This window comes from Ictalurus punctatus, chromosome 4 (genome assembly GCF_001660625.3).
Source record: "Ictalurus punctatus breed USDA103 chromosome 4, Coco_2.0, whole genome shotgun sequence".
NCBI lineage: Eukaryota > Metazoa > Chordata > Actinopteri > Siluriformes > Ictaluridae > Ictalurus > Ictalurus punctatus.
The window spans coordinates 23,258,992-23,277,630 of NC_071284.1; the positions used below are offsets into that span (position 1 = coordinate 23,258,992).

The 18,639-nt window shown below is 42.8% G+C and overlaps 1 protein-coding gene across 1 annotated transcript in view; it reads left to right on the top strand.

Annotated features, from left to right (window-relative positions):
* The window catches only part of LOC108264651 (spectrin beta chain, non-erythrocytic 4), a 100,709-nt gene that overhangs the window by 55,912 nt on the left and 26,158 nt on the right, over window positions 1-18,639 (top strand). The window contains exons 20-24 of the mRNA XM_047155032.2: window positions 3,522-3,746; window positions 10,601-10,690; window positions 10,976-11,254; window positions 16,981-17,111; window positions 17,684-17,888. Coding sequence (XP_047010988.1) covers window positions 3,522-3,746; window positions 10,601-10,690; window positions 10,976-11,254; window positions 16,981-17,111; window positions 17,684-17,888 — 930 coding nt within the window. The remainder of the gene's footprint in view (window positions 1-3,521; window positions 3,747-10,600; window positions 10,691-10,975; window positions 11,255-16,980; window positions 17,112-17,683; window positions 17,889-18,639) is intronic.

Here is an 18,639-nt window from a genome sequence, read left to right on the forward strand (position 1 = left end):
CACTTAAAATTTACACACATAATGGCCTTGTACTTGTAAATGTATTTTAAAAAGTGTGTATTCATAAGCATAAAGTTTCTTGAGTTGTTTTGGCTGTACAGTCAGGTGAAAAAATAAGTACACCCCAAGGAAATTGCGTTTTTTTTGTTTGTTTGTTTGTTTGTTTGTTTGTTTTTACATATTTGGACAAACAAACATTTGATCATCTTTGAAACAGTGCCTATTAATGAAGTTGATATACCTGAACAAAACCACAAGGAAAATTAGCTTTTTCAATCATTTATTCAACAAAAATATGAATAGATGTGATATTCTTCTGTGGCCTCATAAGCTAGTATTGCCCCATTTAGCAGAAATAACTTCTTGTAGGCGTTTTGCACAATTGTCCATCAGGCTTGCTGGAATTTTTGACCACTCTTCTTTGCAATATTCTTTCAGTTGCAAGATGTTTGAGGGTTTTCTTGCATGTACAGTAGCAATCAAAATTATTCAACCCCCATTGCAAATCAGGTTTATTGTCAACATGTACAGACTTTCAGCTGTTTGCTATGAACAAATCAAACAAAGCAACTGAAATATTTCAACACAACGAATGCTCCAAATTCAACTGAAAATACAACTTATAATGATTTCTCCAATTTCAAAATGATTCAACCCCCTGAATAGAATCCCTCACAACAGCACAAATATGAAAAACATGTTGTCTCAATTACACCTGATGCAACTAATCAAGGGCTTCATTAGTTGCACCAGATGTGCTTGAGCTGAAACACATAAAATACCTGAACTGGCTAGGGGTAGAAAATCAGGAAATACCTGGACAGGGCAGAAAAAGGAAGCTATCAACGGCTGCAACAAGATTTCTGAGAAGGCAGGTTGTGAAAAACCCTCGAGTGACTGCAAAAGACCTGCAGCAAGACTTGATAGCACTGAGGTTTCTGTGAACACAGTAAGGCACATACTAAACGCAGAAAGTTTCCATGACAGAACTCCATGGCATACACCACTACTGACCCAAAAGCACAAGAAAAGTCGTCTCAAAATCATATAAATATTCCACAGAGGTTTTGGGATTCTGTTCTGTGGAGCGATGAAACAAAACTGGAACTTTTCGGCACGATGGATCAGCAGTATGTCTGGAGAAAGAAGAATGAAGAAAGAACACTTTGTCCACAGTCAAGCATGGTGGTGGCTCGGTGATGCTCTGGGGCTGCTTTGTATTCTCTGGCACTGGAAACCTGCAGCGAGTGGACGTCATGCCTTCTGTGAGGAATCTGAAGCTTGGGCATCATTGGATCTTCCAACAGGACAATGATCCCAAGCGTACCTCAAATTCCACCAAGGATTGGTTGCAGAAAAAGTCCTGGAAGATTCCACAGGGCCATCAAAGTCACCTGACTTGAACCCCATAGAAAATCTCTGGTAGGATTTGAAGAAAGCGGTTGCGGCACGCAAACCCAAGAATATTACTGAACTGGAGGCCACTGCTCATGAGGAATGGGCTAAGATTCCTCAGGAACGCTGCCAGAAGCTGGTGTCTGGCTATGCATATCGTTTGCAGCAGGATATAACAGCAAAAGGTGCTCTACTAAGTATTAAAGATGCTTGCCATGAAGGGATTGAATAGTTTTGAAACTGGAGAAATTATTATAAGTTGCATTTTCAGTTGGGGAATTTGGGGAAACCACTTGAAGCATTCTTTGTGTTGAACTATTTCAATTGCTTTTGTTTGATCTGTTCATTGCTAATAGCTGAAAGTCTGTAAGTTTTGACAATAAACCTGATTTCCAATCAGGGTTGAATAATTTTGATTACAACTGTACTGCCAATTTCAAATCCCCCCACAACATTTCAATGGGATATAAATTCCATAACCCTCCATTTCTTCTTTTTGAGCCATTCCTTAGTGGATTTGCTAGTGTGCTTAGGATCATTATCCTGTTGAAAGGTCCACTTCTGGTTCAACTAAAACATTCGGACAGATGGCCTCACATTATCTTCAAGTACTCTTTAATATGATGCAGAATTCATAGTTAAATGGTAAATGGCGCACTTATATAGTGCTTTTATCCAAAGCGCCTTACTCTGTGTCTCATTCACCCATTCACCAATGGTAGCAGAGCTGCCATGCAAAGCACTAACTTGCCACCGAGAGCAATTTGGGGTTCACTGTCTTGCCCAAGGACACTTCGGGATGTGGAGTCATGTGGGCCGGGAATCAAACCGCGAACCCTACGATTAGTGGACAACCCGCTCTACCACCTGAGCCACAGCCGACACATATTTAAATCAATGAATACAAGCTGTCCAGTCTCTGAGGCAGCGAAGCAACCTCAAACCATAACATTTCCACCACCGTGCTTCACAGTTGGTATGAGGTGCTTCTCCTGAAAAGCTGTCTTTGGTCTGCACCAAACATGTCTGCTGTTGCTTTGGCCAAACCACTCTATCTTTGATTCGTCTGTCCAGAGCACATTATTCCAAAAGGCCTGGTCTTTGTTTATATGCTCATTGGCAAACTGTAGTCTTACCAAGGCTTTTTCCTGGCATGCCTCCCATGCTGGTCAAATTTATGCAATCTCTTTCTGATTGTAGAAGCATGTACTTTTACACCAACAGTTGCAAGACTTTCTAGCAGATCCTATGATGAAATTTTGGGGTTCTTGGAGACTTCTTTTTACGTAAGATGTTCTGCTCTTGGGCTGAATTTGCTGACACACCCAGTCCTGGACTCATTGGCCGTCGATTTGAAATCTGCAATATTTGTAGATGATTTTCCTTACAGTGTAATGATGTACTTCAATAATTTGGAGAGCTTTTTAAATTTATTGCCAGACTCATAGGCATCTACAACCTTTTTTTTTTCTTACAGGCCTTACAGAACACTTTAGATCTTGGCATGATGACACCACACACCTCAATAAGAAAGGGAACATCAGACACTAGATATGAGAGGGGTATAAATAAGACAGGTTCCACCTGCACTCCCTAAGAAGGTTCTAATCACCAGCACCCAATCTTGAACACCTGAGTCTAATTTTATGGATTTGAAAGTGTGATAAATGTAGGGGTGTACTTACTTTTTCCATGTGACTAAATTGTGGAAATTACTACATAATGTCAATTTTATGTGTCTGTTGATAGAGTGTATCAACATTGTTTATAAGCCAACAATTTTCATGGAGTGTGCTTATTTTTTCATACGACTGTGTGTTTGGGGTCATTGTCACATTGAAACATACATCTTCTCCCCAGTTTTCATTTCTTGGCCTTTTTACCAAGGATACCAATATTAGCTGAGGGCACTGTAACTTTTTCATAGATTCTCTGTAAATTTCTCTTTCTTTATTTTGTTCCTACCTGCCATCTTTCTTTCTTTCTTTCTTTCTTTGCTCTCTTAGCATCTTGTTTGCACTAGCTTGTTTTCACTTTAATGAGTTGTTACCATTAGCATTATATTAGCCTTAGCTAACTAAAAAAATTCCTATTACTTATGTTATCTCGCTCTCTTTCTGTCTCAGATGATGGAGCGACAAATGGAGGAGTGGTGTAACGAAGTGTGTGATCTGCAACTGCAGTCCTCCTCTCTCCCCAAGGAGTATGTGATGACAGATGCAGTGTCTGAGCATCAGGCTGAAGTGGAGACGCGGATCGTACGTCTCATCGAGCCTTTGAAGGAGAGACGAAGAATCCTGCTTTCCTCCAAGGAAGTGCACCAAGTGCGCCGTGACCTGCAGGACGAAATTGTGAGTTTACAAGAGACTTTGCAAGAAACTTTAAGAAACAAGATTCAGTTAGTATATGCAGAGCTATGTATAATGTGGAGAGTGAGTGAGCAATTTGTAGTTAGCGAGTTACGTTATTGTGCGTGTTATTTTATTTCTGTTAAATGACAGTATTTTCCCTTTCTCTTTGTCTCTATTAGCATTAGCATATTAGTTTTAATATTTTATTAATATTATTAACATGTTTGACTGTCTTATCATTAGCATATTATGTGCACTAAAATATTTTTCACCTTAATAGTTTTGTTAATATTAGCAATTGTCTTCTCTCCTTCACTGCCACATTTAGCTTAGTATAAAGGAAAAGGTGGGAAAAAGTGATCAGGGCTGGTCACAGCCCCATACCGACCTGAGGTGAAGAAGTTGGAAACCTCTAGAACAGTGTTTCTCAACCGGGGGTCATAATTGCAGGGGGTCCGTGGGAAAGTTTTTAAAATGTTTAAATAATATTTTATATATACATATTTTGTTTGTTTGTTTGTTTTGTTAATTGTATCAAAACATATTCAAATATATCATACACCCATAAAATGTAAGAAGAATTTAAAGATATGTTTTAAAATGAACTAATTTGTTTATTACAAATGAAATGATCATTTGCTAAAACCTATGAGTGGTAGACAAGTTCAAGTGTGTCGCACTGACGGATAAAATAAACAAAAGAGAATTCAGAGAGTCAAATTAAATGTCACACCAACAATAAAATGTAAAGAAACAAAATAAAATTTTGAAATGTTTTGAGTCAATAAATGTCCAATGTTAACATTATTAACATTAAATATTAATAAAAGAAAGTAACATATATAGAAATGACTGTTAAATATATAGCCTATAATTGCTGTGGAGTGAAGGGGTCCTTGTGGATTGTTCGAAATATGCTAGGGGTCCAGAGCTTACAAAAGGGTGAGAACTAGTGCTCTAGAATGCCAAACAGGACAAGGTCACAATGGGCTACTTTCCATTGAGAAATTCTATGCAATTGAAAACAAGCTCTATGTAAACTCTTGATTGCATTATTTAGCCAGTTTGCCACTGTTGAGTGTGTTTAGATTACTGTGTTACTCGCTACACAGGATCAGATTTACATCCAGGCTTGGGGAGTAAAGGAATACATGTAACAGCATTATGTAATCAGGATACAAAAAAACTGGTAAGTGTAATCCGTTACATTTACTTCAAAAAACAAAGTAATCAGATTAGAGGTATATTTTGTAAAAAAAAAAAAAAATAGAAATGCTATCAGGATTACAATTTGTGGGTTAATATCAGATTATTGTTGTCCATGTAAACGTACTCATGGACAACAAGAATCTGATAACCCAATGAAGACAAAACTCTGATTAAGAAACTACCATTTAAACAGTGATTATTGATGACCTTAATCTTACTAAAGTCATACTCGAAGTAAACACAAATCGAATTAAGACGTGTGGAGTATTCCTAATTTAGTCGTATTATCGTCGTGCATTACAGACATATAAACACCTTAATCACACTATTAACATCGTGTCGGAGTTTTCGCCGCATTTTGCAACAGGACAAGTACACACACGGCAGTGCCCAACCATGTGATGGCAAACAAGAGAGCACGGCTGTGTCCAAAACCACGTACTTACCTACTATATAGTAGAAGAAATACATGTATCTCAGTTACTATATAGTAGATAAGTACACGGTTTTGGATGCAGCCCATGGCTAAGCAGTTGTCTATTTGCACGTATAGCATGACAAATAATTAACTGCACTTGAAGCTTTTATAACATTAAAAATAAAAACACCCAAAATTGTATACGGTACCATAACAAAGACAGACTATATGCTGATACGTGAAATTCTGGAGGGAACGTCGGACGATGTGGCTTAGGGGCGTAATGATGTGTGCCGTTAATTGATTTATGTTCTATCACATGTAAAACGGGAACATGAAAGGAATATTCTAAAAGCAACTCATGTAAGCACCTTAATCAGAATATTGTCTTATTCAGAATAAGGTGAATAATTAGATTATTGCTGTCCATGTAAATATGTCAGCATCGCTTGGCCATTGAGTATAGTTTGGCCTCCTCCTCAGTTTTGCAGGAAGCCAGTGTTCAGGATCGAACTGTTCAAGTGATGGGCCCTCTGTGCTGATACTGATCAAGTCTTCCAAGGTTGAATTGCATGCTTTTGATTTTATTTTGTTTGGAACTCAAAAGCTACATTCACACTGAGCAGCCAAAATTGGTACTGTAGGACAAGCAATATCTCAGCTAGATGCATTCTGCTCAAAGCGCATGCTGTGTCGTTGCCATACATCTTGCACACATCCAGTCAATTTTTCTTCATTAGTAACATCTGAGAAGTAAATTTGGTGAAAGGCAGCTCTTCACATGCAATCATATAGGCAGTGTTGAATTTTATTTTTAGCTTTTTCCATTCGGTCTCATCATGTAGTTTACATGCACAAGACACTGCTTGTGCTAACGTGTTTCTGTTTATTAGAGATGCACCGATGTGTTGGCCGATAAAGTCTATTTTTCACGCTATTGGCCATTGGCCGGTAGTTTAAAAACATCCAATGATCAGGACCGATTATACCCTATCAATCAAAAGAAGGTGGGAAAACACATCGATTCCATGCTGAAGATGTCTCATGTGTGGAATGATGACAAAACTGCAGTTTGTAAGCTCTGTAAGCTCTGCACTGCTAAAATTTTACATCGGAAGTAAGCAGCAGTGAAGCGGGAGTTTCGGCGTCGAGTCTAATTTTTTTCCCGCGCTGCTCGCGCTGAATTAAAGCACCAGTACATGGTTAAAAGATTTAAATGAAGATGAGTTGACAAAAAAAGGTATATATTGCACAGAAAAATATATTTGTAGAGTAGTGTACTTCATATCCAGTTAATGTTAATATGAGTTAATATCATCAACAAAAGTTTATATTAGGCCTATATATTACCAGTTTGATGTTCAGTGATGAAGTAGAAATGCTTGTGTTTGTGGTGAGTGAATGTGAAGCCTAACAGGAGGATTTTTAGAATTCAGTCAATGTTAATATGAATTAATAACATTCAATAAGTTAAGAAATCTTACTTTAATCTTCAGAATTTAGTTAATGTTAATTTGAGTAATGTGTTTTCTGTTTATGAGACCAGTTACTTTGAAACAACTTGTTGAAATGGAGAGAATAAAGTTTTTATTTGCATTTCCCTCAGAATTGTGGAATTAATTATTATTAATTTAAAAGAAGGCATAAAAGGAAGAACTATCGGTTGTCGGTATCGGCCGAGAAATTTAGTATCGGTGCATCTCTAGTGTTTATGCTTTTGACTATAGTCCTGTTTTCTCACAGTGTCTTTCTTGAAATGGAAATTTCATTTCGTTCCCGTAATGAAATCCCTTTTTGCAGTTATTTCTCACAAAAGTCACAAAACATTTTCTGTGTGCGATGACCATACCTGAGTCATGCAAACTGTTGAATCCAAGAAGTCTTAAAATGTCTTTCTGCACTTTTACTCAATTGTTTGTTGACTGACACAGAAAGACGATCCTCATACTGGCACAACCGGAGCCTGCTTTTTTTTATTAGCAGGTGTGCCATCATCGTTGATTGTTTGTTTGAAAAAGTTTGATGTTTTTCGATTTTGACATGTCTTTCTGACGCGGAAAGCTGATCCTTGCTTTCCCCTGTGCATATTTTGGCACTCTGGATGAATTTGAACTCTGTGAAACTGCTTTTTTTTCCCCCACTGTAACTTTCATGCGCAGCGTCTCCTTTTATTACGTCAACACAACAAATTATGTGACCGGCTACTCCTCACAGAACACGCAATTAAAAAGACATTACATTCCCATTTTTTAATCAGAACATGTAAATTTATATTGTCGCCATAACTTTGCTTGCAAATGTGAACGTTTTAGGCGCAGTCTGGAGCCCTATGGAGTATTCCCTTTTTCTTTTCTTTTTTTTACATAATGTACCTGTAATGTGATTACTTTTTTGTATCCCGATTTACGTAATGCCGTTACATGTATTCTGTTACTCCCCAAGCCTGAAGGTTACAAAGTGCTAACACTGGAACTCCTTCCATAAATGCTAAATAAATATATCCTAATAGAAAGCTTCACCATATCAAGTATAGGTTTTTCTTTATTAAATAACAACACATTTTGAAAAATTTGTTGTCAAAAAAAATTTGACCTGGACATATATAGAATGTCCACAATGCAAGTCTCGCATTAATAAAAAAAAATTTAAAAATCATTTGAATTACTGCTAGAACTATCAGAGCTGTTATAGAAAATGAATCAACACCTTATGACCAGATCAGATTCGAGCACGTTGGTATAAATGTCAGTAAATGAATACAATGACTATTTCAAGAAACAGTTTTCCCCTTACTTCAAATGAAGTTGATCAGCCAATACATTTTTGGTGTCTGAAGTTTGTTTCTGTAGTTTTGTGTGGATGTTACAAGGCTAATGTAGTGGTTATGTTATAAAAGTTTGGCTTCCAGTTTAGTATCATGAATGTCTATATATCAAATTAGTATTCCTGATCATCTACTAGTTAGGTTCAGTAATGTACACCAATCAGCCATAACATTAAAACTACCTGCCTAATGTTGTGTAGGTCCCCCTTGTGCCACCAAACTAGCTCTGACCTGCTGAGGCATGGACTCCACAAGGCCTCTGAAGGTGTGCTGTGGTATCTGGCACCAAGATGTTAACAGCAGATCCTTTAAGTGTTGTAAGTTACGAGGTGGGCCCTCCATGGATCAGACTTGTTTGTCCAGCACATCCCACAGATGTTTGATCGGATTGTGATCTGGTGAATTTGGAGACCAAGTCAACACCTTGAACTCTTTGTCATGTTCTTCAAACCATTCCTGAACTATTTTTGTAGTGAGGCAGAGCATTATCCTGCTGAAAGACATCATTGCCATTAGGGAATACCATTGACATGAAGGGGTGTACTTGGTCTGCAATAATGTACATGAATGCCAGGACCCATAATGCATCCTGGTGCCATCTCTTCCCCAGGTAAATGATACACACACACTTGAGCTTCCACATGATGTAAAAGAAAACGTGATTAATCAGACCAGACCTTCTTCCATTGCTTCAGTGGTCCAGTTCTGATGCTCACGTGCCCAATGTAGGTGCTTTCAGTGGAGGACAGGGGGTCAGCGTGGGCACTCTGACCGGTCTACAGCTACACAGCCCCATACACAGCAAACTGCGTTGTTCTGTGTGTTCTGACACCTTTCTATCATAGCCGTGCTACAGTAGCTCTTCTGTGGGATCGGACCAGATGGGCTAGTCTTTGCTCCCCATGTGCATTAATGAACCTTGGGCGTCCATGACCCTGTTGCTGGTTCACAGATTGTTCTTCCTTGGACCACTTTTAGTAGGTACTAACCACTGCATACTGGGAACACCCTACAAGACCTGCCATTTTTGGAGATGCTCTGAACCAGTCATCTAGCCATCACAATTTGGCCCTTGTCAAAGTTGGTCAGATCCTTACTCTTGCCCATTTTTCCTTCTTCTGACATATCAACTTCGAGAACTGACTGTTCACTTGCTGCCTAATACATCCCACCTCTTGACAGGTGCCACTGTTATGAGATAATCAATGTTATTCACTTCACATGTTGGTGGTATTAATGTGATGGCTGATTGGTGTACAGATGGTACTCAACCAGAATAACTTTTTTGTCGCCGTGGGTGCCACTGCAGTTGCAGCGGCAACATGTATGTGCTGCTCTTGACCACTAAGTGGCGCTATAACCACAGCTCATTTTCTCAAGTAGCAATCAACTGCGCCTTGCCAAAGGGCTAGGTTTGACGGTTGCAGTCAATGGAGAATACAAGAAAAACAAATCATATTAGCAGAACCAAATTTACTACTCAAAAGCCCACGTAAGTATTTGTTGTTTAGAATGAATTCAAACCGAATAGTAAATGTTAAGACTACCCCAGATTTTATTTGATTAAACTTTAGAAATATGTGCATTATTATTTATATCATTGTAACTTGTATTATTTTGTCTTTGCAATAAAATAAAAATGTAAGGAAAGGTGGATTACTCTGCATGGGCGCATTAAGAGTGAAAGCTAGTTGTTTAATACCCTACATTAATTACAGTAGTAGGCTTTATGCCAAATGTTGTGTACAAACGTTTGAAATGTACATTTAATAATTAGAAACGTTGCAAAGCAATAGGTGCTTTTACTATTTGTTATCTTTGTTTATTGTCCTTTTTATTAGTAGTAGGTTTATTATCGATTGAAAACATAATAAAAACATTAAGTCCTGTATGGTCCTGTTACCTTTTTGGCCATTTGATTTTCCATTTAAAAATGAATAAAGAGAAATGAAAATAAGAATTATGTTCGATTTTTTGAGCTTACGATTTAAACGTTTGTGTTCTTTGGCTTGAACTAGCGTGACTACATTTTGAAAGACACGAGAGAAAAACATAAAAACGAATAAGTGAAATGAACCTTTTAAATTAAATAAATAAGTATGTTTGGGGATAATGGAGTGCAAGCAAAACGGAGCAAAGACAGTATTTTTTTTTGTTCCAGTTCGAGTACATTGTTCTAATAAGCTTTGAAAATAACAGTAATATGAAATCCGTCACTGCTGATTTTTCATGTGACAAAATAAAAATAATATGATACTGTTATATTTTCATTACTATTATATCTATTTTTATTACTATTAATTTATTGCAGCGGTGGTACACGTGGCGGTGATGGCCATGTGTATATTGGAATTATTTTTCTATTTGAAATATGTAAACATGTTCATATTTGTGTGTTTTCAGCTGTGGGTGCAAGAGCGCCTTCCACTAGCTACATCACAGGAAACTGGGAGTAGTTTACAGGCCGTGCAGCAGCTCATGAAGAAAAATCAGGTAACACTCCACATCTCTGGTTCATTTTAGGTATACTTATGAAGAATGCAGTGTTAAAGGCAGAGGCAAGTCAGTTTGCTTCATTTCCATTGTCATTACAAGGACAAATTTTAACCCAGGTATCTTTTTGAATGGGACAGACTTTCCCTCAGGACCGCAAACACTGACCGTGCAGATTCCACCTGAGTGGAACATGGTGCTATTGTTGTATATTGTATAATGGTGTATCACATTAGCAGATATCAGCACATTTCTACAGTAGCACAGCATGTTTCTCCCCTTCAGAGTCTGCAAAGGGAACTGGAGAGCCACCAGGGGCATGTGGAAGAGGTGATGGAGCGAGCAAGTACGTTCTCATCGGTGCGCACGACCGAGGCGGAGTGTGTGAGCTCGTTAATGGAGGATCTACACCACCTATGGGGGGCGCTGTGGGCTGAGACAGAGCGTAAACAGCTTCACTTAGACTCCATGTATCAAGCTCAACAGTACTACAGCGACATTACAGAGGTGGAGGCATGGCTCAGCGAACAGGAGCTGAATATGATGAATGAGGAGAAAGGAAAGGTAGCACAGGAAAAATGGGTGGAGACACACTACAGAACATAAATTTCACACAAAGTGAACAAACTTGTTTGTTTGTATGTGTTACAAAACAGTGCCATTTATATCCTAATAATAATAATAATAATAATAATATTGCATGCTCATTTGCATGTGCAGTGGGATAAATTGCTCATACAAATTGTGTGCATGTTCTGGGTTCTTTCCAAAAAATAATTGTGTAAATTATGTCGTCAGCAACATCGGGGGAGGAAACAATATGTGATGGAAATGAGATTTTTTTTTTGTCTCTGATAGCCTTAACAAGTTGGGATATCAAGGACACTAATAGAAGAGTGAACTCAATTTAAGAACTCAAGTATAATTACTATTCAAAATACAATATGAACTAATAATGGTGTAGACATGAGTGTGCACTATGGTAAGGTAAATGTGAACCATTCAGAGTTGTTTCTTTTTTTTAAATGCTGCTGGAATTGGATGTCTGAACATGCACATTTACCTTGCAGTGATCTAAAATTTACATTTACTCATTTAGCAGACGCTTTTATCCAAAGCGACTTACAAATTAGGAAATACAAGCAAAGCGATATATCAGGCAGAGAACAGTACAATTAGTGGTACCATACAAGATATTTGAATTGAGCTCTAGAGAAGCAAAGTGCCAGAGAAATTTTTTTTTTTTTTTTTTTTTTTTTTAAATGATGTGTGGGGTTGGCATTTTAGGGGTTAGTTACATGCTCACAGAAGATATGGGTCTTTAGCTGTTTTTTGAATATAGTGACAGATTCTGTGGTCTGGATTGAGGTTGGAAGTTCATCCCACCACTGAGGAACAGTTAGTTTGAAGGTTCTGGAAAGGGACCTTGAGCCACACTGAGTAGGCACTACTAATTTAACCAAATTTACAATGGTAATAAGTAGTCATCTTTTTGAAGAACTTTTTCATTATTAAAGTGCACCTGTTATGGTTTTTAAAAAATTACCTTTCATGCTGTCACAAATCGTGACGGAGCAGAGATAAGGCGGATGCAAGCGCAGGATGAACAGTGTTTATTTAGAAGACAGACAGGCAGACAAATCCAAAACGTGATCCAAGACGTAATTCATAAACAGGAAAGAGGTCAGGCGATTGGCAAACAGGTATACACGGGGCTAGGCAGGAATCTAGGTCGATAACCAAAACAAGAAACAAACTATGACGATTAACTGGAAGCGGATATCCAGCACGAACTGACTATGACTATGACTATGACTATGACTACACTAACGCCAAACATACACTTCGTATTACTTATTACTTACTTAATCTTCCGCGCCGTGTGCTGGGAAGCGCGCGGTATATATGCGGACATGATTACCCTCGCAACTGCTAACAGCTGAGGGTAATCCGGACACACGTGACTTCCCAGCCAATGACGGAACAGGGAGGAGACATGACAGACATAAACAAAACCCACGTGTCCCGATGTCCCTACGGTCAACAGCGGAAAAGCAGGTGCTCGCGCATTCGCGCTTCGAGCACGCTGCTTCAAGGGGGAATCGTGACAGAACCCCCCCCTAAAGGCACTCCTCCCGGAGTGCCATGAGTCATCCCATTTAATTGGCGGACCCGGCCCCCTGGACTGAATGTCCCAGGCAGAGCCAGGAAACTGCACGGTGTTCTTGGCGGCGCAGGGAAGCGGAGCGACATCCACAGCCGGGCAGGCAGGCTGAGCAAAGTCCTCGGCGGAGCATGAAGGCAGAGCGACGTCCACAGCCGGACAGGCGGGCTGAGCGAAGTCCTCGGCGGAGCATGAAGGCAGAGCGACGTCCACAGGCGGGCTGAGCGAAATCCTCGGCGGAGCATGAAAGCTGAGCGACGACCTCAGCTGGACAGGGAGGCTGAGCGACGACCTCAGCTGGACAGGGAGGCTGAGCGACGACCTCAGCTGGACAGGGAAACAGAGCACTGTACTCAGCGGAGCAGGGAAGCAGGGCAACGTCCTCGTCGGAGCCTGAAAGCGGAGCGACGTCCCCAGCTGAACTGGAAGGCAGAGCGAAGTCCCCTGTAAGGCCAGGGAGAGGAGCGTGGGTCTCCGTGCGGCCAGGGAGAGGAACGTGGGTCTCCTCGACGCAGAAGGGGGGAACACTATCTGCCATGGAGCAGGAAGGCTGAGCGACGTCCACAGCTGAACAGGGAGGCTGAGCGGCGTCCTCAGCTGAACAGGGAGGCTGAGCGGCGTCCTCAGCTGAACAGGCGGGCTGAGCGGCGTCCTCAGCTGAACAGGCGGGCTGAGCGGCATCCTCAGCTGAACAGGCGGGCTGAGCGGCGTCCTCAGCTGAACAGGCGGGCTGCGGCTCTGGGGTCACTAGGTGAACCTTGAGCATGGGCGGAGCTTGGCTGGCCGTGTCGGCGGACTGTGGCGTGAGCGGAGCTTGGCTGTGCGTGTCAGCAGCCTGTGGCGTGAGCAGAGCTTGGCTGGGCATATCAGCAGCCTGTGGCGTGAGCAGAGCTTGGCTGTGCGTGTCAGCAGCCTGTGGCGTGAGCAGAGCTTGGCTGTGCGTGTCAGCAGCCTGTGGCGTGAGCAGAGCTTGGCTGTGCGTGTCAGCAGCCTGTGGCGTGAGCAGGGCCTGGCTGTGCGTGTCAGCAGCCTTGAACGGGAGCTCAGGGACTGGAGGCTGGACCTGGAGCTCAGGGACTGGAGGCTGGACCTGGAGCTCAGGGACATGAGACTTGACCTGGAGCTCAGGGACATGAGACTTGACCTGGAGCTCAGGGACTGGAGGCTGGACCTGGAGCTCAGGGACTGGAGGCTTGACCTGGAGCTCAGGGACTGGAGGCTTGACCTGGAGCTCAGGGACTGGAGGCTTGACCTGGAGCTCAGGGACTGGAGGCTTGACCTGGAGCTCAGGGACGTGAGACTTGACCTGGAGCTCAGCGTCTGTCACATATCGGGAAACTCTGGACTCCACTTCCCATCAGCCACTGCACTGCACTAGTTGTCACATGACCACCTGCACCTGATTCATGTTTTGGTTAATGAGCACTCATGGGTATAAATAGTCCTTGTCTGCACCATTAGTTTGTCTTTCGTTGTCTTAGACTCCCGTTGTTCATGTCTCGACGTTTGTTTCTTGCCACAGTGTGTTTCAAGGTTGTTATAGTGTATTTGTTTCTTAGTACGTTTCTTTAAATAAATGTCCTTATCTGCATCTGCGTCTGCAACTGCTTCTGGCTCAACCATCCGAATTGTGACAGAACGAAAGACCCACAATCAGAAGCAGCAGATAGCCAGGATGGATATCTGGGGCGTCAGGATGCCACCAATGTTAGTGGAGTACTTTGCCACATTGCGCCAACAGTCGGACGATTACCAAGCTGCGCTACGAAAGCAGCAGGACGCCAGGAATTACCTGGGCTTCAACTTACCGCCTATGTTCATGCAGGACTACGCCATGCCACGCCAACAGGAGGAGGAGTCCAGGTACAAGGGGGAGTTTGTGTTCAGTACAGAGACCCAGCCCGGGACCGACAGGGTGACCTCAGAGCTTGAACCTGAGCCCCACGAGGTGGACTCATCTGCCGAGCTCCAGCAAAGGGTCAGCGGGGAGGCACTAGCACCAGGCTTTGATGTCCGAGTCCCAGTCAAGTCTCAAGTCCCTAAGGTCCCAGCCAAGCCTCGCGTCCCTGAGGTCCAAATTAAGTCTCGCGTCCCTGAGTTCACGTTCAGGCCTACTGACCCAAATGACCAAATGCCGCTCACGCCTAGCCAGGCTCCGCTCACGCCACAGTCCGCCGACACGCACCCCAAGCTCCGCTCACGCCACAGTCCGCCGACACGCACCGCCAAGCTCCGCTCACGCCACAGTCCGCCGACACGCACCGCCAAGCTCCGCTCACGCCACAGTCCGCCGACACGCATCGCCAAGCTCCGCTCACGCCACAGTCCGCCGACACGCATCGCCAAGCTCCGCTCACGCCACAGTCCGCCGACACGCATCGCCAAGCTCCGCTCACGCCACAGTCCGCCTTGCAACACAGCCAGCAAAGTAACCTGAGCATCTGGGGCTTTCCACTGCAGGGGAGGTACACCTTGCTGCGCAGTCCAGAGGTGAAGGCTGGCCCAGAAATTTTTTTGGGGGGGGCAATGAGGACAGCAGAGCTCCAGCCTGAGGCCTACGGGGAGGTCTCAGCTGTGGAGCTCTCACCTGAGGTCAACATGGCGACCTCAGAGGGACCGGCTGAGGAGGCTGTCCCGCTGCCCTGCACAGCCGAGGAGGCTGTCCCGCTACCCTGTTCAGCTGCGGACGTCGCTCAGCCTCCCCGTTCAGCTGAGGTCGTCGCTCAGACCCCCCGTTCAGCTGAGGTCGTCGCTCAGACCCCCCGTTCAGCTGAGGTCGTCGCTCAGACTCCCCGTTCAGCTGAGGTCGTCGCTCAGACTCCCCGTTCAGCTGAGGTCGTCGCTCAGACTCCCCGTTCAGCTGAGGTCGTCGCTCAGACTCCCCGTTCAGCTGAGGTCGTCGCTCAGCCCGCTTGCTCCATGGCAACTAGCGTTCCCCCCTTCTGCTTCGAGGAGACCCACGCTCCTCTCCCTGGCCGCACGGGGGACTTCTCTCGGCCTTCCAGTTCAGCTGGGGACGTCGCGCCGCTTTCATGCTCTGCCGAGGAAATATCTCAGCCCCCCTGTGCCATTGTAGAAGCCGCCCGGCCTCCTGGTTTTGCGGGGGACATTTTCTCCAGGGGGCCAGGACCACCAGATGGAGGACGTATAATTTTGGGCGCTCCGGGAGTAGCGCCCTTGGGGGAGGGTTCTGTCACATATCGGGAAACTCTGGACTCCACTTCCCATCAGCCACTGCACTGCACTAGTTGTCACATGACCACCTGCACCTGATTCATGTTTTGGTTAATGAGCACTCATGGGTATAAATAGTCCTTGTCTGCACCATTAGTTTGTCTTTCGTTGTCTTAGACTCCCGTTGTTCATGTCTCGACGTTTGTTTCTTGCCACAGTGTGTTTCAAGGTTGTTATAGTGTATTTGTTTCTTAGTACGTTTCTTTAAATAAATGTCCTTATCTGCATCTGCGTCTGCAACTGCTTCTGGCTCAACCATCCGAATTGTGACACATGCAGCTTGATATAGAGCTGTGAATGTAAAAATGTCTGCAAAGTTTCAAAAAACAAAGCACAGGACAAACTGGGTTATTGTCTCCCAAAAGAAGGAACTGATTCTGAACAGCTGAAACGAGTCGTCAGAAATTCCAGACTTACTTCCTGTACTAACCTATGTAGGTTTGTAAAAAACAAAAAAACAAACAGCCTCTGGTCTTGATTGGCTGGCTGCTGACAGCGGTAGACCAATCACAACAAACTGGGACATCTGACCAATCAGAGCAGAGTATGCTCTCTGAAAGAAGGAGTTTAGAACAAATCCTTTAGAACAGACTTTTAACGAGTCGTTTGTGACACTGAGGGGGAAAAGGTAATGCTGCAGTTTAAATTGTGAGCACATTAAAGTGTTTTTTGAACTTGGATGCATGTAAATCTATTGTATGAGACAAAATTAGGCAGGTTTCAAAACCATAATACTTGCACTTTAAGCAAATCTAGCCACCGAGGTGTCTAAAAACCCAGTGCCACTCCTCACTGATCTAATCACACTTGTGCCAGTGCTATGCACATTACCATGTTAGTACCACTGCTATGCTGGGAACACACCATGTGTAACATCTTTCTCTTCTTTCAGGATGAATCGAGTACTCTGCAGCTGCTGAAAAAGCAGTTAGCTTTGGAGCAGACAATTGAGGATTACGCTGAAACCATCGGCCTTTTATCACAACAGTGCAGAAAACTACTGGAGCTCGGACATCCTGACAGGTGTGTGTTTGTATGGGTCATGCCTTGTTTTTTTTAATCCACCTGTTTTCATGTGAATTTGAACAAAATGAAACCGAAACAGAAGCAGAAACCTAAACAGATGCTGTTATATAGGGTAAGATAAGCAAAGTGACTGCTCTTCTTCAGAAGAGGTGTGGCCATATTGGTCAGGTGTGTTACATGAACAGAGCACACAGACAGAGATGGCTAGTTACTGTAAACCCCATTAAGAGCAGTTTAGTGATGGTGTAGTGGAACAGAAAACGTGACAGAAACTGTGTAGACATTAAATGTCCAAATGACAATAATGCACAACCCTAATTTTTATTCCTGCTGGTCCCCAATTTCCAGTCTTCGGGGATTAGTATAAACTTTAGTATAAACATCTCCAGCCTGGCCCTGTCTCGGGTGCAGATGCATTTCTTGTGGTGGTGGTGGTGGTGGTGTCTTTCATGTTGCAGTAGCAGTGCATTGAGTACAGTACTGAAATATGTACTGACTGAAAACTGATCTCACGGAATATTTAACAGAACAGGAGTTGATGGAAAGGTGTGTATGTGTTTGTTCTGCAGTGAACAGATCAGTAAACGCCAGTCTCAAATCGACCGGCTCTATGTGTCTTTGAAGGACTTGGTGGAAGAGCGTAAGTGCCGGTTGGAACAGCAGTACTGGCTCTTTCAGCTCCACAGAGAGGTGGAAGAACTGGAACAGTGGATCGCTGAGCGAGAGATCTCAGCCAGCTCCACTGAGCTCGGGCAGGATTACGAACATGTCACGGTGAGACAGCAACAAAAAAAATAAATGTTCATCCCAATTCAAGTGCAAACGATTCTGTCATTGGTCACTGATCCAGAAAAGTGTCAACTTATCTTATCTACTGTAAGCTGTAGAGAAGATGGGGCATAAAGCTTAGAGGAACGATTAACTGACTTAATATCAGATGTCCATAAAATTAAGGGATACTTTTCACACACTTTAGTCTATTTGGTTTGGTTTCACAATACACATAATTAAACACCATTTACAGGGGAAAAAAAACAGTTTAATATGGAACAAAAACAACATACAACAACAGAAATGAAAACGAAACTTATGGTTCTCTTACAGGTGTCACGTATCGTGACGTAACGGAGATAAGGTAGGATGCAATCGCAGTATGAACAGTTTTATTTAAGAGAGAGACAGGCAGACAAATCCAAAACGTGATCCACAAACGTAATCCAGTAACATGCAAGGTTCAGACGATCGGCAAACAGGCATAAAGGGGCGAGGCAGGAATCAAGGTCGCGGTCACGGAAATACAGGGTCGAGAAACAAAACAAGAAACATGAACTATAGCGCGGGACTGGTAGCAGAGAAACCAGCGTGAACTAAACAAACGAACCTAAACATGAAACATGACATGGACTATGACTATGATTCTAAACATGAACTATGACTATCTATCGTAAGGACACTAAACTAAGCTACTATAATATTCTGCGTTGTGTGCTGAGAGGCGCGCCGTATATAAGCGGACATGATCAGT